At 46.6% G+C, this 26,381-nt stretch overlaps 1 protein-coding gene across 3 annotated transcripts in view; it reads right to left on the reverse strand.

Moving 5' to 3' along the window:
• Positions 1 to 26,381, reverse strand: part of OTOS (otospiralin) — an 80,345-nt gene that overhangs the window by 20,791 nt on the left and 33,173 nt on the right. For all 3 annotated transcript variants that reach the window (XM_085888029.1, XM_085888031.1, XM_085888030.1), the window contains one exon: positions 1,572 to 1,659. In XM_085888029.1, coding sequence (XP_085744155.1) covers positions 1,572 to 1,659 — 88 coding nt within the window. The remainder of the gene's footprint in view (positions 1 to 1,571; positions 1,660 to 26,381) is intronic.

Here is a 26,381-nt window from a genome sequence, read left to right on the forward strand (position 1 = left end):
AGTCGCGGAGAAAAGTTGCAGGGAGAGTCGGGCGAGTGAGAGTGGTGGAACTGCAAGCGAGGGAGCTCGGGTCCGAGGCCATAAGGACGGCGGTCGGCGACGAGTTCGCGGTGTCGGATCGCTCATCGTGGGACCCAAGCCAGCCAGCCATTCTCCTCCCCCAGGGCATCAACAATTCCCCCTTTCCTCCGCGCTGAGATCGTGCAAAAGGAGGCCCCGTTCCCACCCCACTCCAAACGTCATGCCAACGAAACCCGCCAAGGAGCACGGAGTCGGGGCACAGCCGCGCGGCCACATTTGCGGCTCGCCCGCCAACGCGTCACGAGGATGCGGGTAGGACCCCCCCGGTCTCGCAGACCTGGCCGCTCCTCCAGGTCACGCGCACATTTGGCCTACAGGCCTGTCTGCCCCGTTGTCTATGAGGGTGGCTTCTTTTCTTTGCTTTTGTGTAAATGTGTGTTGGTGCCGTCTGTAAAGTAAAGCTGTATAAATGTTGCCGTGTGTGCGCTTAGTCGGTATTAACTCTGCGTCGTTGTTGCTTTTTTTGTTTTAATTGCTATATGTGCATTTTGACTGTATGGGTGTATATTCGTGCTCTCCGAGGTGTGCCGGGAAATAAATGTGCATTGTGTGAACTGTTTTCCCGTTTCACTTCGTCTTTTCCTAATTGAATCTCCACCTTGCTTCACGTAAAGGGTTCGTAGTGGGTGAAAAACGCCCGGTAAATAATCTGAACGTCGAGGTCGACGATAATACCGCTCGGTTATCCCGATAGTACGGAACGGGCCACCCAAGCGGCTCGTGTCCGGAGTCGACCTGCGGCGAGGTACGATCGCCCGGTTTAGCATCCGCGTGGGTACTTAGGTAGGTCGAGTTTGGCGAACAACCCTATCCCGCGCGGGTGGCCGATTGGCACGATTGTGGTGAGGTCGAAAGGCCCACCCGTGACTGACTAGATAGTTCCCGGAGGGTCACGACTGAATTGTCTGTCCGGTGGGCGACGTGCTGCGATCCGAGTTACGTGGCTGTCCGCACGCCAGCGGGCGCGAATTCGCAACAAGTTCTTAAGAACATGAAACTTACCTTCAATAATAATGATTATAAACCTGATCCAATAATGCGATGACGATGTTGATGATGGAGAAGATCAAGAAGACTTGGTGGAGATGATGGTGATGATGACGTCGGAGTGTTTGAAGGGGTTATTGTGTTAACAACCCACGTTAATGAGGAAAATAGTTCACCAACCCACGATTATTCGAGCGCATTGACCGCAATCTGCAAACCTTGCCTCAAAAAATTCATCACGATATAGGGAATCCATGAATGGAAACCCACGAATGGCAAGGCCCTCCTATACCACATTATGTTAACCAAGGGAAGGCATTCCCACAACGTTACATACATTGCAGTTTCTTGGACTGTTGTGAGCATCTTGTCCTGAGAACATTTTGAAGGCCCCTAAAGCTTACTTTACAATACAGTCTTAAAACATGCCTGAAACCCAAGTACCATCACTGATTATGCTCATAGAGATATTTATTATTCTGAAAGAAAAAGGTTTTTCTTACCCGAGATGATACATGTTGCAAGCAAGGCCAAGCAGAGGTTCAGCAAAATTGCTTTCATGGTGTTTTCACTTCTTTCTGATAACAATGCCTGCAAATAAAATGAAGGAAATTTTTTTGTATACAGTACACTTTCAACAATACAGCCAAGATTAGTCTTAGCCCTGCACCGTGTTTACTTTGAAAGAGTGCAAGTTTACTCATTGAAGTAATTTGACTCATCTTATGATGTCCTTCATGGAATCTATGCATAAGTTCCTTGATGAGCTTGAGAGGCTTTCAAAATTATGAATTCATAAATTATATATGAATTGAAAGAAACAGACTGTTTAAAATCCCTGTTTAGGTGCACCGTGGTAAATAATGTGATCCCATAAAGTATTGTGGCGATTTACCTAAGGAGCTCAGAGGAGTAGGGTCACAAACAAACAAACAAACATTTTGCATATGTATATATATATATATATATATATATATATATATATATATATATATATATATATATATATATATTAGGGTGGTCCAAAATCATAAGGGAAAAATTCAAAATTTGAATATTCTTGGGGCATGTTGATTATTTTGTTCGACCTGACTAGAAAATATTCCTGGCCAAATTTGCCACAGTTCCAAAAATATTTAGGGGTCCATCAAGAGGAAGGAAGTTGTTACATCTGGTGGGAGAGAAGAAGACGTCAGTGGGAGAGAGGGAGACGTCAGTTGAGCTTTCGGTTCGCTGTCGGTCGGTGTTAAAAGTACTCTTTTATTTTTATTTTTTTTTTAATCTCTAATTTTTTTTCTTCTTCTTCTTTTTGATTCCCAGAGTGAGTGAGTATGGCGTGTTCTACACGGAACTGTTCCTCTTGGATCAACCATTGGAGAAATTCACCGACCGCCAGTTGCCCACTGCGAACATTTTATGCTCTTTCCTTTCATTTTTCCTGTTAGTATTGTGACATTATAATGAATTCGTTGAGAGACTTTGATGGACCCCTAAACCACCTCCAAATCTGCTAATTTTTTGTTTCTTTGCGTTTTTCAATGTCAGGAACGATTTGGCAAACATGCCCGCGAGAAATTCGAACTTTCATTTTTTTGGACCACCCTAATATATATATATATATATATATATATATATATATATATATATATATATATATATATATATATATATATATATATATCTTCTTCTTCTTTCAGCTGCTCCCGTTAGGGGTCGCCACAGCGGATCATTCGTATGATCCGCATAGTGATTTGGCACGTGTTTTACGCCGGATGCCCTTCCTGACGCAACCCTAGTCGCCTCTTACGACACAGGGATATGGTACACCTATTTTAACCAGGGTATACACCAGCCCAGTACACTGTTACTCATTTCGCTGACCTCGGAAGGATGACAGGCTGAATCAACCCCCTGGTGTATTAATTCAGTGGTCCAACGGGGCTTGAACTCAAGACCATTTGGATCCCAAGCAACTGCCCTAACCACTGCGCCAACACCAGGCTATACATACAAATATATATACATACATATTGTTACGAATTCGCGCCCGCCAGCGTGGGAACTGCCGCTTTCCACGAATAGTAGCAGCTCGCCCACCGGACGGACAATTCAGTCGTGACCTTCCGGAGCAACGCCGGAACCCTGTCACGGGTGGGTCTTCAACCCCACCACGGCCTAGCCAATTTTCTACCCGCGCAGGATAGGGTCAATCGCCGAATCTCAATATACCCAAGTACCCGCGCGGATAGCTAACCGGGAGACCGTACCTCGGCGCAGGATGGCTTGGGACACGAACCGCTTAAGCGGTCCGTTCCATTCTGCAGTGATAACCGAGTGGGTATTATCGCCCAACCTCGCCGGATCCGATTCTATTTAACGGGTGCTTAAAACCGAGCTATTTATTCCACGATGCAAGATGGCATTTTCAATAGGGAGAGGACGCACTGAACCGGGTACATTTCAACAAAGCACATTTATTTTCAAGTACACGTATGTACAGCCAACACGTATACAGGCAAACAAAAGCAAGGGAAAGCACTACGACCGTATATGATTATTATTAATGTACAGTCACTTAACAGTTTTACTTATGGACACGGTGCCACAACATGCACTCAAAAGAAAAGAAAAGAAAAGAAAAGGCCACCCCTACAGACGGGGGTCAGACTGGGCCCGTGGGCCTTTATGGCATGGGACTTGGCTGACCGAAAGGGTCCCAGGAGGCCGCGCAGGTTACCTTCCTCGCTGGAGTGACCCACGACGCTCCTTTCCCACGGCAGCTAGCGTTGCCGCGGTCCGGCCTAGGCCTCGTCCAACGGCCCGGTGATTCGGGCCCAGCCGGCAACGCCTCAGAGGAACGAACGGGCCTTCGCTCTTTCCGAGTTGATGCTCTCGTTAAGAGCCTGCTCGTCCCTCGCGCTGCCTGGACTGTCACGAAGCCCGATCATCTCGGACCGTTCGGAGCTGGTTGGAGAGTCCTCTCCGGCCCGTACTCGAGCGCGCAGGTCTGCGCGGCAGAGCAGGCGGGGCTGCCCTCCCAGCTCACGTCTCCTTCTGGCGTCCGACCCTCTTCACCGACTGAAGGCTCCAAGCGCCAGGCTCCCGACTTCCACGCAGCTCCCCTACCGCTCCAGACAGACACTCTTCAGACCCGACTTGACTCGTTGAACTGGCGCTCTGCGCGGCCTTTTGTAGGGCTGGTGAGACCAGATCTGATATCCACCCTCTCACCTCTGACCTCTGCTCGGAAAGCGGACGTGGTAGAAATCACCAGACTTGTGCTTCGACCCCCACAGGCCCCGCCCCTTTCTCTCCTGTGATCCGTTTTTCGAGGCGAAGCTTTTACACAGAGCGGACGTGGTGGAATCACCGTCGCTTGCGCTCACAATGAGACCCCCCGCATCGGTTTGCAGCGACGCTGTTCGCTGGGGACTCGCCGTGGCTGGTGCAAAGATGGCGTCGTTTCGGAGACGAAGGTGAGGCGATGTTTGTGGCGTGGAGATGTTGACAGTTGCTGGCAGAGTGGTGAGGATGGCGTGGTTGTTGAGAGGCAGGTGTGGTTGTGGTTGGTGTTGTGGTTAAAGGGAGCGATGTTGGTTGTTGTAATGGTGGTGGAGATGTGGTTGGTTCAAAATAACGATAGAAAAATATAAACACGATCTCAAAGGATCACAGCCCTGTGACGCGAATAATTCCCATTAAAGAACGGTGTGGAAATCTAACTGAACACAGACTTATCGATCTAACTGAACTACGGACCTTTATGGTGTGTGTATATATATATATATATATATATATATATATATATATATATATATATACATATATATATACACACACACACACACACACACACACACACACAGTAGACTAGGAATAAGTCAGCAGCGTGTAACTCGTCACTTCGCCTAAGTCGGCAGCGTCAAAAAGTCCCGAATTTATCTCATGTTAAATCCCTTTGAATAAAGGGTCATCCCTCTGTAAGTCATCATCTCTAAGTCGTCAGATGTTGTCCGTTCCCGCGTAATGGAAACTCAAGTAAATTACCACTCCTAACTCGTCACACGGAACTGCTGCCTCGTGAGAAGCCCTATTTCATGGAATCGTGATGCTCGCTCATTGGTTTACACCGCCAGTGATAGGCTATTTATAACTGTGTACACACGTTGATCGCACTGCAGGCAGGACAATGGCGACTAAGCGTAAGCTTACAACTAAAACCTACCAAGAAAAATACGACATTATCCAGTTTTGCGAGGCATCCCCACTGATGAAGAAAACAGCCATAGCTGAGAAGTTGGACATCAAACGGCAGACATTGAACAATATCTTGAAGAATAAGGGCAAGATATTTTGACAAGTGGAGAAGATCGCGAGGCCGGTGGTAAGTGTGAAACGCGTGAGATGTGTGTCCTTTGAAGATGTCGATGACGTGCTCATCATCTGGTTTCGGCAAATGTCGGCTCAGCCAAATATTCGGTTGGACGGTGAAATGTTGCTGCTGAAGGCACGTAAATTCGCTGCAGACCTCGGGCATAATGATGCCGAGACCTTGCCGATGCACTGGATAGACCGATTCAAAGTGAGGTGGGGAATCGGCAAGGTCAAGAAGTGCGGCGAATCAGGCAGCGTGGATTCGGCAGTGGTGCACGACTGGAAGGATGGCAAATTGAAAGACATCTTGGAAAGGTATCAGCCTCGGGACGTGTACAATGCCGATAAGACTGGGCTTTTCTGGCAGATGCTGCCAGAAAAGTCTCTGGGGTTTGTTGGTCAATCCCATCATGGTGATAAGCAGGCGAAGCTGTTGTCTTACAGTTGTTCATGATATTTACTTTTGATAAAGTGATTCATGAATTCCATCTTTGCTTGATCACTTTCCAACTCACCAATGAACCCCCACCTATGCCCCGAGGATTGTGTTTTCCTTTTGGTACAATAGCCGGCTCTCACACATACGTGTCCAGGCCACGCGCGACTTCATCCTTCACCCCACAGTCATCATGAATGTTCGCATACGCGCAAGTCGTCACATTTCTAAGTCGTCACTTTTTTCTCGGTCGCGATGGTGACGACTTACGCCTAGTTTACTGTATATATCTCTAATTCCAGCAGTGTGTGTGTGTGTGTGTGTGTGTGTGTGTGTGTGTGTGTGTCTGTCTGCGACCACAGTTTCTCGATGAACAACAGTCCGATCGAATTGAAACTTGCCAGGAATATTGCCGGGGCCCCGCGGATATGCCTTTTCAAGGTTTGATATCAATCGGACAAGCGGTGCCCAAGTTACGGCCATTTATCTGTCAACCAATGACAAGACACGGTGCTATGACATCACGAATGACGTCACAATTAATGTTAAAAAATTTTTTTTGCACGATTGACGTCACAATTCTTCTTCTTCTTCGTTTGGTATGACGTCACAATTGACGCTGGGGACTTGAGTATGTGCCTTTTCAAGGTTTGATATCGTTCTACATCAGTTTCAGCTGTTTCCCAATGTTTGAAAGCTGTTTTTTCCCAAGGTTTGAATTAATTGTTCAAATTATTAATTAATCCCAAGGTTTGAGATTTCCCAAGGGAAAGAGCTGTTTCCCAAGGGTTGAATTAATTGTTGTGCTTGGTAGATATTTGTGAATACATTTACAGAGAGGAGGGGCGAGAGAGGGGCGGCGAGAGAGAGGGGAGAGAGGAGGGGGTGCGAGAGGAGGGGCGAGAGAGGGGCGGCGAGAGAGAGGGGAGAGAGGAGGGGCGGCGAGAGAGAGGGGAGAGAGGAGGGGGTGCGAGAGGAGGGGGAGAGAGGAGGGGGTGCGAGAGGGGGGAGAGAGGAGGGGGTGCGAGAGGGGGAGAGAGGAGGGGGTGCGAGAGGGGGAGAGAGGAGGGGTGCGAGAGGGGGGAGAGAGGAGGGGTGCGAGAGGGGGGAGAGAGGAGGGGGTGCGAGAGGGGGAGAGAGGAGGGGTGCGAGAGGAGGGGAGAGGAGGGGGTGCGAGAGGAGGGGAGAGAGGAGGGGGTGCGAGAGGGGGAGAGAGGAGGGGTGCGAGAGGGGGGAGAGAGGAGGGGGTGCGAGAGGGGGGAGAGAGGAGGGGTGCGAGAGGGGGAGAGAGGAGGGGTGCGAGAGGGGGAGAGAGGAGGGGTGCGAGAGGGGGGAGAGAGGAGGGGTGCGAGAGGGGGGAGAGAGGAGGGGGTGCGAGAGGGGGAGAGAGAGGAGGGGTGCGAGAGGGGGAGAGAGGAGGGGGTGCGAGAGGGGGAGAGAGGAGGAGGTGCGAGAGGGGGAGAGAGGAGGGGGTGCGAGAGGGGGAGAGAGGAGGGGGTGCGAGAGGAGGGAGAGAGGAGGGGTGCGAGAGGAGGGAGAGAGGAGGGGTGCGAGAGGGGGAGAGAGGAGGGGTGCGAGAGGGGGAGAGAGGAGGGGTGCGAGAGGGGGAGAGAGGAGGGGTGCGAGAGGGGGAGAGAGGAGGGGGTGCAAGAGGGGGAGAGAGGAGGGGGTGCAAGAGGGGGAAGAGAGGAGGGGTGCGAGAGGGGGAGAGAGGAGGGGGTGCGAGAGGGGGAGAGCGGAGGGGGTGCCAGAGGGGGGAGAGAGGAGGGGGCATCAGAATTCAAGAGGGGAAGAGAGGAGAGAGTGGGGGCGAGAGAGGGGCCGAGAGAGGAGGGGTGGGAGAGAAGGGAGGGAGAGAGGGGAGGGAGAGAGGGGGCATCACAATTCAAGAGAGGGGGCAAGAGAGGGGGGAAGAGAGAGTGGCGAGAGAGGGGGACGAGCGAGGGGGCGAGAGAGGGGGCGAGAGAGGGGACGAGAGAGGGGGCGAGAGAGGGGCGAGAGAGGGGGGCGTCACAATTCTTCTTCCTCTTCTTTGATACGACATCACAATTGACACTGGGGATCTGAGTATGTTTCCCAGGTGTTTCCCAAGTTATGGCCATTTATGATACGGATGGTCCGATCTAATTGAAACAATGCCTCAATCCAGTCGTTGTTTACGAGAGCGAAGGAACGAAGCTGCACATACTGGCACGCACCTACGGGCACGCACTTGTCTATATAAAAAACATATACATACATATACATATATATATATATATATATATATATATATATATATATATATTTTGTTACGGAAATGGCCCTTAGTAGGCTACTAAATATAGGATTAGCTCAAATCCCCCATGAAATGCATGTTTAGCTTGGTTGTTCGGTAAAATGGACGTTACATGTGTGTCAGGAAGTGTAGGATGCATGTTTTATTGTTCGCACAGTCGTGGTATGCCGAGGGCTCAGTCTTCTCTCTTCCCCTCTCCGGACGATAGGCCCCGCCCAGTCGACTGAGGGGGAGTGGCCTGGAGAGAGATGGAGCTCAGGGGAGGAGTTTGTCAGCTTCATAAAGGGGGAGGAGCGAGTGGCTTTGAGGCAGCAAACGAAGACCTCGTGGAGTGGTTCAGTTTGGGGGAACAGTCGGTTTTCGAGGCGTGCTCGGGTTTCGAGGCGAGAAGGAAAGCGAAAATGTGGAAAGAAACTGAGAGGATGGAGGTGAGAGGATCGGCTGTACACGGTACAGCTGTGTCTGTTTTTCGTGAGGAACGAGCCGAAAGAAAGGCAGGGAAGGCAACAGAGAAACGACAAGTGTCAAGTCATGATCTGCTGGATGAGCAGTGGCTTGGAAGCGAGCGAACGAAGGAGAGACAGTGTTGATTCTGCAGAGAGAGAAACTGAACCTGTGCACATCGAGTCGGCCTTTTTGGCGGTGGGAGAGGCGGCCTGCACCTCGAGTTGGCGATCGACTCTTATGAGGAGGTGATCAAAAGGTTCAACCTGCGTCTAACCACAGAGCCTCCGTCCTTACTCACCTCACGGCTCAACACGCTCGCCGGTCCGCTTGCCGGAGCCCGGCACCCCAATTTGGCCTTATCTGGTGAACAGGCCAGGTCTGGACTTGTATGCTGGACCTTGAGAGAAACCAGCTGGGACCCATCGTCGATCTGGCGGTCTTGTGCCATCTACCTTACGCGGGGTCAGAGCGCGCGGAGACCGAGTGAGGTGCGAAAAAGGAAGGCAAGCGCCGTCTCGCCACGTGGCGTGTTTGAGCTTGGGCTTGAATCCGTGGACATCAGCTTGTTACGAGCGACATTCGTGCTTTTGACACTTTCCTCTCATCCATGAAACATCACCAAGTACTCTGTCTTGTCTGCATGCTGTCTGTCTGTCTGTCTTGTCTGCATGTTGTTTAAGTCACATCTCGGTAGGGATCCCCTCAAAACCTGTAATCCGTAGTTCCCTAGTTAAGAACGGGTTAAAGATCGTTAATAAAAACAGTCGTGAATATTTTGCTGCTGTTGTGTTCCCCAATGTTCCCCAATAAATCTGGGTGGTTCGTATGAAGTTGCCGCTATGGATTAATTTGTGTCATGTCTAGGAACGATCCGTTCGATTGGTATATAAAACCAAAATGGTTACAGATTGGCAGAAAACGCTCGGCATCTGACAAAACCAGTCTGTAACCGGGGTTCTATTTCCCCAACTGGTAAGGTCCAGGATGACTTTGGTATCGCGATTGAAGGCGCGTGACCCAAGGCCTGTGCCGAGCCAGCCGGCGTTATATACCCCGGAGACGGCCGGAGTGGGTTGAGAATCCCTCCGTCCCCGAACCTTAACATTTGGTGTCAGGAGCGGGATATTTGGACCTGTTGTGCATTTCGCACCGCAAACATTGGTTACGAGAGGCACGAGAAAAAAAAAAAGACGACGCTCGCAAATTTGATTTTATTTTGAGTGGATCGGGTGAAAAACTTGGAAATTATAAAGAAAATGGAGTCACAAAATGGCAGCGCGGCTCCACCTTGGCAGACACGAAGCGGGAGTGGGCTATTAATAGCGCAACGAATGGCACAACACGAGGCGGAGGCTCCCAACCACCGGTTAAAACCATGTGGTCACGGCATGCGCCATGGCAGGCATGGCAGGACGACTACGTGAACATTGGCAAGCTTCAGATACGATTGGGGGATGCCTTGGAACAGGTGAGGCGTTTTGAGAATTATATAAAGGAGGTACAAATTGAATTGGACGAGGAACAACGGCACGCAGACGAGCTTCAGAAAAAGGATGTGTACGGTGGGTTACAACAATTGGCCGATGTACGGGAACGAACTCGGTGGCTGAAAGAGGACTTGGCCAACAGAGTCGACGAACTATGTGGAGAAAAGAATAAAGTAGTGTTGTTTACCCGTCAGTTGGAATATGAGAAGAGCAAACTGAACAGAGAAATAGAGGAAGAGCAGATTGGTATCTCCCAGGATAGGAAGAACTTGGAAAAAAAAATGGAAAAAAAAAGCTAGAAAAGGAAAAATATGAACACGATTTGGAATTGAAACAACTGAAGGAAGAGGTAAGATCAGGCAATCAGATAAGAGAAAGCCTAGAACAGAAGATAAAAAGAGGAGAGAAATCTCTGGAGCAAAGGAAGGAAGAATTATTAGAAAAATCAAGACAGTTCGAAGAACTACAGGGAGAGATGAGGAAAGTAGAGTGGAGTACCCATGAGTTGGAACAAGAGAAGAGCGAACTGAACGAAAGAATAGAGGAAGAGCAAATTAGTAATTCTCGGGATAGGAAGGAATTGGAAGAAGAATGGAAAACAAAACTGGAAATTAACAAGGAATATGGTAAGAGAGTGAACAAATTGAGGGAGGAAGCATGCAAAAGAGTTGTGGAGATGAGCAAGGAATACGGTAAGAGATTGAACGACATGAGGAAGGAAGCATGCGAAAGAGGTGTGGAGATGAGCAAGAAATTAGGGGAAAAAGCTTCCGAGTTACAGAAACGCCATAACAAAGACGGAATTACAAAACGAGCTGTGGATGTTAAGATTAAATAATGAGATACAAGAAGGAGTAGTGAAAGAACAACGAATGAAACAGGAAAAGGAAATCAACCAATTGAAGGAAACGACGAGATTGGAGAAGGAAGAACAAGAGAGACAGTGGGATAGAAAACAAAAATAAAACGAACTTGAAATTGACGAACTAAAGGAGAGAGCAAAGTTGGAGTACACGGAGATGGAAAAACTCTGGAAAGATAACGAACAACTAAAAAGGCTCAGTGAGGAAGAACGATTCAAATGGGAAGGAAAATGGAGCCAGGAAGTAGAACAGCACAATAATATGGGATGTGTGATATCACCACAGGGAGTAATGTTAGTGGTGCGGAACTTGATTGACATCACTCGTCGGATGACACCACAATTAGAGCAAACCCTGGTGGAGGAGACATTGAGGGAGTATACGGGGTTGTTGACGAATGAAACACATTTTGAGCAGGTCCAGCATGTGGAGCTGACAGCCCCAGAGGAATGTGGCGAACCGATAAGCAACCTGTTGGAGAAAAGCGACCGGACAGAGGTGACTCTGGAATGAAGCAGGTACGTGGGTACATCCATACATGGTGCGGACGATGAGCTTAAGGTAGGAATTGAATTTTATGTTAACTAGTGCATGCCGTAGGTGCAAACAAAACAAAACAAAAAAAACTTTCAAACCGCATGCCAGAAACAAACTCACAGGCCGTTCCTTCGCTCTCACGTGCCCGTACGTGCGTGGCCGTACATGCAAAAAAAAACCTTTCAAACCGCGTGCCAGAAAGAACAACCACACAGGCCGTTCCTTCGCTCTCGTAAACGACGACTGGATTGGGGCATTGTGTTTAAGAAAGTACAGAAATCGAGAAAGAAAGAATACAGTAAGTCGATAAATCAAGAAAAAAAAATCGAGAAAGAATACAGTAATCGTCACTATCCGGAAGTGAAGTCCTCACTGTCCAGAAGTTCACATATGGAAGTTACGATTATTCGCAATTTAGTTTTAATGGCCAATTATTCAATTAGCGCCAACGTATTTTGCCTTTTATCGCAAGGAAAAACACAAAGAGAAGAGGAAAGAGGAGAAAAAAAAATGTGCAAAAAATAATTTACTTCCTGCTTCGGAGCATACCAGCACTCTGATGTTACCCAAATTTATGCACCATCTAATATGAAAACGATCATAACTTGCGGCATTGTGTTTATCTATAAATGCGCATAAGAAATCGAGAAATTATTAGAATACACGAAGTCATCATTATCCGGAAGTCCGTACGTTGTAACCCGGAATGGGGAACACGGCTGAGCTTCCCTTCCCCCATCGGCCACGCCCACGCAACAACGTGTATTGTCATTGGTTTGGTAAATAAATGGCCATAACTTGGGAAGCCTTGTCCGATTAATATCAAACCTTGAAAAGGCACATCGTCAGGTCTCCACCAATATATCTGGCAAGTTTCAATTAGATCGGACCAGCGGTTGTCGAGAAACAGCGGTCACACACACACACACACACACACACACACACACACACACACACACACACACACACACACACACACACACACACACACACACACACACACACACACACACACACACACACGAAGAGACTCTGTCCGATGGGTTGCACGTATGCGTGACCCCTGAATGTGTGTGTGGAATGCCTGTGAATGAATGCTGTGAGCTGACACTCTGGACTACAGCACTGGTATGTGCTGCCGAGGCCGAAACGTGTGTGGGTACTCACCTGGCGGTCGAGAATGTAACCCTGGAGTGCGAGGCAGTTGGTCAGTGCACAGGCAAGGTTAAAGGTGTGGAATGTCAACACATAACCTTGGAATGTGTGCAGCCTGCTGTGTGTGGGAGTCCTGAGCGTGGAATGAGTGGTGACTATAGGAAATAGGTTAGAGGTGCAAGGGGAAATAGAAATGCCACCAGGACAGAACTTGAGCCAGGGGACAGAAACTATAATGGACAGCTCCGCAGGGGTTCTTGCAGAGTTAGAGGTGCTGCATCCAGGAGCAGGCTTTGGAAATTGGATTTTAATTTCTCTATCAGCCTCACAGGAACTTTGGGGTGGAGCACAGATGAGTAGCAAGTGGCACTGGCGTGTGTCACTTGGTCTTCGAACCTTTCTGAGCACACGAGGGGTTTGGCTAGCTGAATGGGGTTTATCTGTCTTCAGGGAGTTATGGAGAAGAGGGGAAGGCCATTTCCACCGATTTGGGTTTCCTGATTTCAGTGAACCCTGGAGAAGAGGGGGAGGTCATTACACCGATTGGGGTTTACCTGATTTCCGTGAACCCTGGAGAAGAGGGGGAGGCCATTCCACCGATTGGGGTTTACCCGAGTTCCACGAACCCTGGAGAAAAGGAGGGGGTGGACCACAACCCCAATTGAGACATGAACCCTTTGAGCCGTGGTGGAAAGGCGGCAGGGTCATGTAATGGGTAATGAGGATCGAGGGATTCGTTCCTTCACTCCCCTTCCAATGAGCCAAAGAAGCAGGCCGTATGGGGATGTAAGAAATTTTGATTGAAAATTGTACCGAAAGTGATTGCAAATTGAGGGATGACAGAAGGCATAAGAGTGGCACTAGTGGATTTGGGTGATTATTGAAAAATAAAGTGGTGGAGACATTACAGGCAGAGCGTTAAACACCTGAAACAAGTGGATGACAAAGAGTGGCTTGTTTGAGGAAAGATTGAAATGCCTGGTTAGAACCATGCAGAGGTTGCATGAGGCTGGTGAAGAGATTTTGATGTTTCATTTAAATTGTTGGAAATAAACGATTAGGGCAGTATGGAGGAGGCCAGCCGACGATGGATGTAGTGACATTAATTGGGGTTTGATGAAAAAGTGTACTGGTTAAATTTGATGACCAAGTGGAATTCGAGGGACTGGTGTGTTTTTGTTTTCACATAAAAGTGAAAGGTGTTGGATGGTGTTGTGGGCTGGGTGTGCGGCACTGTGGAATGAACAACTAAAGTGTTTGGGTGAATAGCATGATTGTGCAGATGAGGAGAGTGAGTGCGAACGACGTGCCCTGTCGGTATGAGTTTCTTAACCAAGTTAGTGTAGGTTAGGGGGACTTGGAGGATTTGACATGGATTCTGGCTGCTGTTCCATTGTGCAGGCAGACTGCGAGGGGTAGGTGCAGGCCAAGGTATGGGGATACTGGCTGATAGTGTGACATGGTATTGGAAGTTGGTGAGTCGGGAAATAGAGCAGCAGGGCATTGGGGGTTCCTGGCAGGTGAAGGCTGTCAGGGGTTCCAGGAGAGCACCGTAGTGTTCAGTGCCAGAAGAGCACGGTAGGTTCAGTGCCAGGAGAGCACGGTGTAGGTGCTATGATGGCACAGTATGGGGGCTAGAGAGAGCCAACCCCTTAGGAGCGCCAGAAGCATGCTCAGGTGAACCCTGAGGTCGCTGGGTGTCCTCCACCCCCGATTGGAAGCAGGCAAAGAGGCCAAGTAGTGGTCACCCTCCCCAGCCAGCGAGTTACGCCTGACACCACCAAATGGAAAAAAGACAAATAAGGGCCTTGCCCAGGTTTAATAGAATGGAACAGTGTGCCAGGTCGAGAAAAATGGGTCATTAGGATCATTCTAGCCATAGCAGGGTTTGTCGCATTGTCTAGAGCTAAAAGTGAATTGTCGCAGCTAAAAGTTTTTCGCATCTAAAAGTGAATGGTTAGGTTTGATGGACTCTCCTCCACCTGACACCTGGTACAAGTAGTGTTGATGGGAAAATTTGTTGGCAAGGGCCAGGCTCGGTCACCCTCTCCAAGTGACAGAGAGGCCACCAGTATGTCATGAGCACACATCCACGATGATAACAGTTGAGTAAGAAACACACCATCCTGTCTGTAAAAGAAAAGAAAAAAAAAAAAAAGAGAGAGAACTTAATCAAAACAAGTCAGGCAAGGAAGGTTAAAAAGGTACACTCCATCTCACCTGGTCTGAGATCATCACACCCATTTGCGTCCTCAAGAACACCTCCAAACTGCATTTGCCTACCATCGATATCACCGTGCCACCATTGCTGTGTCACCTGCTGTCCAATGCAGGGCTTGTTTCCTGCTGCTGCTTGTGAGTAGACCATATGGGCTGAAGCATTTTTGTGGGCCATTGAGGCCAAAGTGCTTTTGTGGGCCGTTGCGGCCGAAGGTTCATGCCATTTTGTGGGCCGTTGTGGCCGAAGATGCATGCCATTTTGTGGGCTCAGTGGGCCAAAGAACTCTTTGTGAGATTAGGCCACTGGGCCGACTGAACTCACCTGGTGATAGGCCAATAAGGCCACAAAGTGAGGAAACCCTCAGGGGTGAATGGACAATACTTCCGGGAAGGGGCATGAAGGAGCGAACACGTGAAAGAACTTTGAACCTTTGAATATTCTGCTCCTATGCAAATGTTGGTGTTAAAATTAAAATTGAATGCCCTCCCATTCAAATCCATAATTAGAATGTTAAGTAGTGTGCATAGAGTGTGAATTTGTTTGTTAGATTGGTGACCCGACACACTAGGATAGGGACATGCCAATCTTACTGTGACACTTTGGTTTTTGGAGTTAAGTGCTTCCCATGTTGTGGGTTAGAGTAAATGGGAGATCTGTGCTGTACGTTAGACAGGGCCATTGCCATGGGCTGCCCCAGATAGAGGCTCGGGAGAGCCTCGGGAGAAAGGTGGGGGTAGTGTGACGGAAATGGCCCTTAGTAGGCTACTAAATGTAGGATTAGCTCAGATCCCCCATTAAATGCATGTTTAGCTAGGTTGTTCGGTAAAATGGACGTTACATGTGTGTCGGGAGGTGTAGGATGCATGTTTATTGTTCGTACAGTGGTGGTCTGCTGAGGGCTCCCTCTTCTTCCTTCCCCTCTCTGGACGATAGGCCCCGCCCAGTCGGCTGAGGGGGAGTGGCCTGGAGAGGGAGGTTGAGCTAAGGGGAGGAGTTTGTCGGCTTCGTAAAGAGGGAGGAGCGAGTGGCTTTGAGGCAGCGAACGAAGACCTTGTGGAGTGGTTCAGTTTGGGGGAACAGTCGGTTTTCGAGGCGTGCTCTGGTTTCGAGGCGAGAAGGAAAGGAAAAAAGTGGTAAGAAACTGAGAGGACGGAGGTGATTCTGCCGTGAGAGAAACGGCAGTCGGCTTTGAGAAGCGAGCGATCGAAGAAGAAACTGTGGTGAAACTGTGAGCGCCGAGGTGGCGCTGATCGGCTCTACACGGGATAGCTGTGTCTGTTTTTCGTGAGGAACGAGCCAAAAGAAAGGCAGGGAAGGCAACAGAGAAACGAGTGTGGAGTGGTTGAGCTGAATGAGCTGGACCACCACACCAAAGTAGTCGGTCAAGTCTGGAACACTGACGGGTTCCTCCTGTGAAGCCCATTTTTACATACCATTTCCCCTAAAGGCTGCCAATATGCCATTATACGGTAGCTGTAAGTTAGAAACATGTTCAGTAAGTTCTGTGGTCGTCCGGAAGACGTCAATAAAATACGTCTACATACGTCAATATGCGTTGGAGATACGTTACACATAGGTTCAAAGCACGTTACTCATAGGTTAGAAATAAGTTTCGGGTACGCTAAACATTACCTCGACGTGTTTCGACTTATGAGTAACTTACAAGTAACGTGTGTCAACAATCGCATAATGTGCCTACAACTTATGGCCAATGTATGGGGAACATGTGAGTCATACGCTGGCATACGTGGAAAAATTTTGAGCATGCTTAAAATTTGTCGACGAGCTCGGCGTACTACGACATATGCCAGCGTGCTCTTAATGTAAACCAAACTTACCCATAACGTATTCGACGTACGCCAGCGTTTTAGACAAATTTTTCATACGTCGGCATACGCTGGCTAAAATGTCAAGGTGTGACAGGGCCTTTTGCTACGTCGAGTTAAAAGGAACGTGCATTAGAGTAAGGATGATGGGAGCACGAATTAGTTAGGGGGACATAGCGAGTAGAGTCTCAGTGTTGAAGTGAATATTAAAAAAAATGTACAATGAGTGAATGTGGGTCAGCGTGAGGAACAGTTCTACTTAAAGACGGAGTGTGAGTGGAGTGAATGTGGAATGCATGGTGTGAATGAATGATTGGGGGGAGAAGTGAATCCCACCCAAGGGAACGCGGTGTTGGTGTAATGTTTGTTAGTGGGTTAGTTAAAGTAACCAATCGGATGTCGTTTTGTTGTTGGTGTAGCACGAAGGCACAAAACCTTTTTGTTGGGTGCAGGAATCTATTGACCGGCTGGGAGCGTGGCTGTTGAAATGTGTGCACTGAGTACAGGGCTCCCTGGGCACCAAAGTAGTCGGCCAGAGCAGGCCACAGGTCCAAGGGCCCGAGTTAGTGTAATGGGCACAGACAGCCCACGGAAACGGGACCCGGAGCACCAAAATGCCACGTAGGCATCGAAGGGGACACTGCCAAGGGCATTCCCCACGTTCATACGAAGTAGGTAGGCTCAGAGACAGCCTCAGCGACCCGGGGGTGCCGTAGTTCGAGTTCGGCAGATGGGTATCCATGCCAATGGAGCCACGCTGCCCAGCCACGAAATTGTGCAAGAGCACGAGTGAAAATTTGCGGGCCGGGCCCAAATTAATAACGAACACCAACACAGGCGACGGGAATCATGGTTTCCAGAACCGATAGTTTAAAGAGACAGGTGTGTTGGAAAGCCCCGGGGATAGATTAACATTTAATAAATGCCAGGATAGATAGGAAATGTGTACTCATTCGCACCATTCATCCCGTCGCTGTTCGTAGGTCGTTGGACTCACCTTGGAAAATTGCTGAAATCTGAGGGAGTGATGCTGAGGCTGCATTGGGCCTCGAGACAGATTCACTTGTCTCTTCCTCAATCCCCTCAAAAAGGATCTTAGGAATTGGGGATAGAAGGTCAGGACAGGTTCGCTGAACAAATACGATAAGGGGGCTCGGGACACACGTAATTATAAAAAATAAAAATAAAATAAAAAAATAGTCTAAATTTCGTTATTTTTTTTTCCAAGCATATGGGGGTGGGTATGGACAAGGACAGGCATAGGCGATAGGTTGGGGGGAGACCGTAGGGTAGGTCTGAGCCAGTTTTCAGACCGGCCAGCGCCACCACACTCCCTCCATAACCTCAAGAGACCAGACCGAGGCCGGCCAGCTTCATGCACCGACCTCCTGTTGTACTGCATCTTGCCTGGTCTGCGTTTGCCATGCTATGCTTTGCCTGCCTTTGCCTTGACTCCATACCCGCCCATGCCTTTGTTTGCTTTCCCATGTCACAAACTTCACCATGTGCTCCAGGATCATCGCTGAAAGTGTTCTGCAAGGACTGCCCTGCAGGCAGCCGCATTGCCGGGGACTGCATTTGAGCAGCCCAGATACCTCCTTGTTGCATGAAGGCCAGTTCAAATGGACCGCGAACTGCACTGAGCAGCCCGGAGATCTTGTTGCGTAAAGGCCAGTTCAAATGGCCTGTGAAACGGCGTATGGCCTGCCGTGTTAGAGTGAGTTGCCTCCAGCAGCAGAAATAAAAAAAGAAAAAAAGAAAAGAATTCAAGGACAAACAGGGGACCTTTGAAGGCCCTAAAGACGTCTGACCATCAATACCTGCTGTGCACTCACGCACAAATGTTAACTTTGCTGTGTTTTCTCTCCTCAAGTCACAGGTCCTGAGCCATGGGTAGTGTAAATATTAGGAATGTACATAATTTTAACCCACCTGTTCTTTGTTTAGAGCCGGCAATGTAGTTAAGTTGTCCGAGTGAGTCTGCTAGTTTAGTTACGCAATGCACTGGGTTATTTATTTTTGGGACATGTATTCAAAATGTCACACTCAGGGATCCGTAGGTAAAACGTACTAGGGGAAAACCTACACCTGCATGCCACACGACTCGGGTCGAGTCTATAAAAATGGGGGGGAGGGAGTGTTACTGATCTGGAAACTATGTGCATTCAACATACAGTTCGCATAAGTTAGTTATGCCGTGAAGTGCATGTGAGATAGAACCCCTCCTTATGTCTAGTGGGAGAATCAAAGGTGTGCGTTATGACGATTTAGGTAGGTTATATCTTCAAACCACATCTCCTCCAACGCCACATCCAGCCTGCTACTGAGCGAGCGCTTCGCTCGCCCAACCCGAAACCCTGCCCAGGAAGGGCATGCCGTGGACGCCTGTCCAATCGAGGCGGATGGTCACATGTGCTTCACCGAAGCCCCGCCCAGGAAGGGCATGCTGTGGAACCCTGTCCAATCAAGGCAGACATTGGCGTATGCTTCACGGAACTCCGCCCCGTACGAAGGCTCTTTTGTTCCCTTTCGTGGGTATTTAAGAGAGGGGCGCGTCTGAAGAAAAAGGAGAAGCACAAGAGCTGTGTGAATCCAACGAGAATGAGAGGAGACTTCGTCACCCATCTGACATCACTGCCACCGCCAGGAATACAAGTCGGTTGCGCGCCGTCTCCCTGGCGTTCCACGGAGAGAAGTGGGTCCCGTTCGTGACCCTGATCTCTGCCCGGGGACTCCGGCCACTCAACTCGAGTTATTCCGCAGGCACGAGCCCCCGAGCCGGACCACCATTGAGAGGTGCTGCACCACGGAGCACCCCCTACCTCCGGCATGCAAGTATCCCGCCAAACTGCGACCCCCAGTTCGTCTCTCCTTCTCCGGCTGTGGCGGTCTTCAATAAAGCATCTGTGTGTGTGTCTGTGAGTGTGTTGGGCCCATCTTTAAGTAGAACTGTATGTGTTTTTATTTGATCATTGTAAATATTTATTGTATATTTGTGACAAGTCTTGCCCTGTGTTTTTTCTTTATTGTAAATAAATTATGATTAGAAATGTTCCCAGTTCGTTTTCGTCTTTTCCTTCATTGGTCCAGCATGGTTCGGATCTGAGTCCAGCCGGGTTTTTATGCCCGATAATCCGTTCATCCCAGCAGTTTCCTCTCGGCTGCACCTGAACCGGAGTTGGTAGTCGGGAATTTTGGAACTCTACCGGAGTCGCTAGAGTGACCCGGTTCGAGCAAGACATGCTGAGGGCATGGTTTCCCCGGTAGTCGAAATCGCATAGTTAATTAGGTAAATTGGTTCTAGACAAAAAGACCCTACGCTACGCGGTTGAGATATTGGCGTCCACGGTCGGTTCAGCGACCTGCCGCGTCACGGAATTATCCAGAGCGACGGCCTACAGTCCCGGGGAGTCTGGTGAGAGACGATGAACCTCCCCCACCTAGTGGTCGTTATCGCCACTGACCCCCGGCCCGCAACTATATATATATATATATATATATATATATATATATATATATATATATATATATATATATATATATATATATATATGTATATAAATTATATATATATATTATATATATATATATATATATATATATATATATATATATATATATATATATATATATATATATATATGTATATAAATAAACACACACACACATCTAACCACTGCCTGACTGACTAAGTGCTATTAAGGATCAGGACCTTCCAGTTGACGTACAAAGCTGAACTTTTGCATGCTGATTGACATCGAAGCAGATACACCGGCAAAAATCACACAATCCTCAGACAACATCCCTCAATGAAAATGTAAATAAATGAAAAAAATACAGGTGAGTGAGCCGAGACAATGGGGAAGCATGGTAATTTTGTGTGCCGATAGACATCGAAGCCGGTACTTCAGGAAAAAAAAAAAAATCACAGAACCATAGGAAAGCATATTTATATGAAAATTTGCATAAATGGAAAAAAAACAAATGAAATATCAAATGCAGGCGAGCAACCCGAGACAATGGGGAAACAGGGTTCGTATGCTTACACAACGGGAAGTATACCCTGCTAGTCTAATATATAAAGGTCTTTCTAACCACTGACTGATTGATATTAAAGATGGAGACCTTCCGGGTGACGTGAACTGCTGAAATTTTTCGAAATTGAAATTGACTTCTGACATGGACATCGAAGCCAGTACAACGGGAAGACTCAGAGAATTATTGTACAACATGCATATACGAAAATATAAATAAATGAAAAAAGTAAAAGAAAAATCAAATTCAGGTGAGCGACCCAAGACAATTCCAAAACATGGTTCATATTGCTTACACAATGTGTAAGCACACCCCACCAGTAATATATATATATATATATATATATATATATATATATATATATATATATATATATATATATATATATATATATATATATATATATATATATATATATATATATATATATATATATATATATATATATATATATATATATATATAGCTTTTTCCAACCACTGACTGACTGACTCACCCACTGACTGACATTGAAGATTGGTACCTTCAGGGTGACGTAGAAAGCTGAAATTTTGTGTGCCGATGGACATCAAAGCCGATACACCGGGAAAAAAAAAATCACAGAATCGTCGTACATCATCCATAAATGAAAAAAAAAATGCAGATGAGCGACCCAAAACAATGGGGAAGCACGGTAATTTTGTGCGACGATGGACATCGAAGCTGATACACCAGGAAGAATCACAGAACCGTTGGAAAGCATCTGTAAATGAAAATACAAATAAATGAAAAGAAATAAATGAAAAAATAGAAATGTAAAATCAAATGCAGGTGAGCAACCCAAGACAATGGGGAAGCACTGTTCGTATGCTTACACAATGTGAATGCATATCCTGCTCGTATGTGTGTGTATACTGTGTATAAATATATATATATATATATATATATATATATATATATATATATATTCAAAAAGTATCAAACCTTAATTTTTCGTGTGTAAACAAATGAAGCAAGGGAGGCATGGTTTGGTGCACGCATGCAGGCGATCCTAATCCGTATGCGTGAATATTTTCCCGCCTTCAGAAGCTGTCAGTCGCCGACAGACCGCCGATGAGTGAGGAAGTGTAAGTGAGCGCCATCGGATTTTCGTTTTTGACAAAAAATGACGGAAAAACTTGAACAACGCTACTGCATCAAATTTTGTGTAAAGCTTGGCGATTCCCAAGTGGAAACGAGCCGCAAGATTCAACAGGCCTTCGGGAACGAAGCAATGGGCACCACACAGATAAAAGTGGTACAACTGCTTCAAAGATGGTCGCACATCAGTGGAAAGTGAAGCACGTTCTGGTAGGCCCTCAACATCCCGAAATTAGATAGTCGTTGACCAAGTGAGGACCTGCCGATGCAGGATCGTCGAATCACGATCAGAGAACTTGCAGACGAGGCGAGCATCAGCATTAGATCCGTTCATTCCATTGTGACTGAGGATTTGGGCTTAAGGAGAATCTCAGCGAAGTTCGTGCCAAAGCTGCTAACGATCGAGCAGAAGCAACTCCGTTTGGAGATCGCACAGGACATGCTGGAGACTGTGAACAGCGATCCCAACTTCAACACAGTGATCACTGGCGATGAGACCACGGTGATCCGTCATTTTGTCAAAAACGAAAATCCGACGGCGCTCACTTACACTTCCTCACTCATCGGCGGTCTGTCGGCGACTGACAGCTTCTGCAGGCAGGAAAAAATTCACGCATACGGATTAGGATCGCCTGCATACGTGCACCAAACCATGCCTCCCTAGCTTCATTTGTTTACGCACAAAAAGTTAAGGTTGGATACTTTTTGAACACACCTCGTATATATAAATACATATATATATATATATATATATATATATATATATATATATATATATGTATGTCAAAATCTCCCTGGTGATATATATCTAAATTTAATTCTGGTACAAACTCAGTACTGCCAAAACAGCCTCATGGCAAGAATTACTCTGGGTTGTTTATTGTTGCCTTTCCAGTGATATTCAGGGCAAAAACTTCGAATATGGCCAGAGCACCGAGCCACCGATGATAGCTGACCTCATCTTTGCGAAGGACACAGTGGGATCCTTAATGTCCACAAACTAATATCGGCAGACAGGATTCCCAGTTTCATGTCCATCTGAGGGACAGCACACATATTGATTCCCCATGTAAAGACTTCAAGCTACCCCCCTTTCAAGTTACCTCCCGGTAATCTGAAATCGATTTCAAGTTACCCCCGGGGGTAGCCTGAACCTGATATATTACCCCTGCAGTTTGACATTACCCCCCTCCCTGATTTAGCTGAAATGATAAATTCTTATGCCCACAACTCATGATACGTTTATTGAATAGAACAAGTAAAACATACAAGATTGAAAGCTCGTCGCAAAGTCTGGAAACATAAAAAAATGTAACAAAAATGTTAATTGTATTAAAACCACAGCTCCGTCTCAAAGAGCTATTGCTATTATTTCCCTTGTACGGACGATACAAATATACCAGCTGCAGGCAGTTTGTAAGATGGAAAAATAGATATCTGGGCAAGGAGTTGTGTGGTGGCTTGACTTTTGTGGTTTCAGATATCCCCACCTTCCACAAGTGGTCATGTGTAAGCTGTTTTCATTGCCTTTCTTATACATTGATTTTATTGCGTTGTTACCATAATTGTAAATATAGTCTGAGTTGGTTAAAAAGATATACCAGTATGTCTATTTGTATCAACTATATCCAAGAAGGACATCATAAAATTATGGCAAAAACTATAACTATGAGAAATACTGATTTCAATTAATAACAATATTAAAATAAAATCATTCATAATAAAATCAAAATTCATTGCAAACTCTTTAAAGGCTGTCACGTGGTCAATGGCTTTTCCCTAATTAGTTTTCAATATCAATTAAATTATTATTTTTTGTAAATAACAAACTCAAATGAGCAAAGATCCTCGTCCTCTTAATGATGATGTCATAAAACAAATATGACGTCATTGTGATGTATCAGGTTTACGATAAATTATCTGTGCTAATGCCCGGCTTGATTCCCACAAACAAAATTCAAACAGCTTGCCTAGTTTCAGAGATAATGGTGTAGGTGATTTCCATTTGCGGCGATATTATGACGTCAACCTTTTTTCTCGGAGGAATTTTCAAAATCAGAGATGGTTACTGTCTGCGCAGGGTATTTTTACATACGTATGCCAAGTTTCAGGAAGTTTCGATGAAAACTGAAGGCTGTGAAACAAAAAAGTCCACAAGAAGAAGATGGAGAACAACAATGTGAGTAAGATTTAGAGATCCTCCACGAGGATCTAAAAATACATAAATAAATGTTTTGAGGGGAGTAATCTGAAATCGTAGTGGGGTAGGAAGAAATCGATTTCACACGATTTCTAGTTACGGGGGGGGGGGGGGTAAGATGAAGGAGGGGGTAATTTGAAATTGCTACACCTGTCTTTACGGGCATCTTACGTTCCATATCAATGAAAAGTATTGTACTTGACGATCAGAAAAGTGCAATGGAAAATTCGTCAGAATAAGATGCAAGAGTTATTTTTACCGTTTTCCTGGCAGATGGGATTGTTCATAATATACCTGTCAGACAGATTTATATGTAATATACCTGGTCGAGGGGTTTGCATCTTATATACCTGGCAAACGGGTTTATATCTAACATATCTGGCAGACAAGTTTGTACTTAACATACCTAGCAAGCGGGATTGCATACATAATACCTGGCAAACAGACGATTTCTATATTCCTCTGTTGTGCTGTCACAAAGGATGGAAGTCGTTCTTCTTGTGTCCTGTCGTCCAGGCGGAATCACAAACTCCAACTGCAATGTGGGTTTGAATACCGTGGGCGTTTTAACATTAAAAGACTCAGGTTTTTGCATCAAGGTGAGAGAAACGCCCCTCAAAGTCGAAGCAAACCTGAGATGGTACAGAAACTCAAAGAAGACGTGACTTGAAAGCCAAAGAGATTTTTGATTGTTTCTTTTCTGTGAAATGGTTTGAAACATCTGCCCCATAAATGACGCAAAGTATACCATCAGACGTCGCACAGCATCAGTTAGACTTTTTCAGGCAACCTGAAAGGACGTATAAACGCCCGATGGAGGGTTGTGTACGTGCTTCTCAATAATATTCACCTGCAGAGCCTTTGGATCCCATCACTTCTGCCATGGATTATTTACAAACTGGACCATCGTCCCATGCAATGTGACCACTTTTTTCACAAGATCTTGGCTATTCGTTGTTCACCTTGGCGTCTTGGTTTTCTATAGGTTTTCTTGGCGTATAGGTTTTTCAATTATTATCATCGCTTTTCTGAAACCTTGTGAATTCTTGGCTTTTTTCATTGGCTCACCTTTGCATTTATGAAAATGAGTGGTCACTGGTCCCATGCCTGAGATCAACTGGCTGGTGCAGCCTTGCATTTACTGTTGCTATAGTGGTCTGTTACTGCCTTTTAGTTTATACCCACCGTGGTGCCACCTGGATTGATGATGCAACGTGATCGTTGTGAGCAGTGTGTTGGATATTTTTTCATATCAGCTGGAAACGACAGAAGGTTTTCTTGAGAGGGCGCTATTTTCCACATATGACTGAACTTTCATCGACACATTGCACTTTCTGAACTTTTCTCAAACTGGACCCAAACTTTTACTCCGACAACCATTACTATTATGATTACAACTCATTGGGCTGTACCGAGAGATCATCAAAATGCTGATGTTTATTTAATAGGTACATTCCTGACTGTTGGTGCTTTTCAATAATAGTTTACATTTGGAGATGACATTTCAGGTCATAATTAGGCCGATATAGTTATTAAACAAGAAATCTCACACTTTACAAACTGTGCTTCCCACATAATCTATATATTAATACTGACGGACCAATTTTGTGCTCCTCCTAGCAGTCGCGTCACGTTTTTCTCGGTACTGTGACCTGGACTGAAAGAAAAACTTTGTACCTGTAAGAGTGCATCGCACATAGTGGCAATAGTCAACCTTCAACTCTGAAGCAGAATAAACACTTTTCGTTTTACATTCGTTTACATGGCGATGTGTGACGTCACCGCTGAGAGGCGTCAGGACGTCATGACTTCATCGGTCATTCACTGACGTCATTACGTCTGTCGTTGACAGACCGTTACCGCGGAGAGGTGTAATTCCACTCCTCGAAAATAGCGTCTGCAATGTAAAACCCTCTTCTGCACATGCTGACTACCTCAGAATGTGAATTTCACACAAAAAAATGTAACAAGAAACATTGTATCTTCTATATATTAATACTGAAGGACCAATTTTGTGCTCCTCCTAGCGGTCGCGTCACGTTTTTCTCGGTACTGTGACCTGGACTGAAAGAGACTTCGTACCTGTAAGAGTGCATAGCACATAGTGGCAATAGTCAAACTTCAACTCTGAAGCAGAATAAACACTTTTTGTTGAGACGGGGGCGAGGAGTGAAGAGGCGGGGGCGGAGGATGAAGAAACGGGGGCGAGGAGTGAAGAGGCGGGGGGCAAGGTAAGCAAATTTTTGGGCGGGGGTAAGCAAATTGAAAGCGGGAGATGGGGGAAATAGGGCAGGTGATGAGTGGCCGGGGGCTGGGGTGAATTAGGCAGGGTTTA

Source organism: Eptatretus burgeri, chromosome 7 (assembly GCF_056783735.1).
Source record: "Eptatretus burgeri isolate ZD-2024b chromosome 7, Ebu_testis_v1, whole genome shotgun sequence".
NCBI classification, from domain to species: domain Eukaryota; kingdom Metazoa; phylum Chordata; class Myxini; order Myxiniformes; family Myxinidae; genus Eptatretus; species Eptatretus burgeri.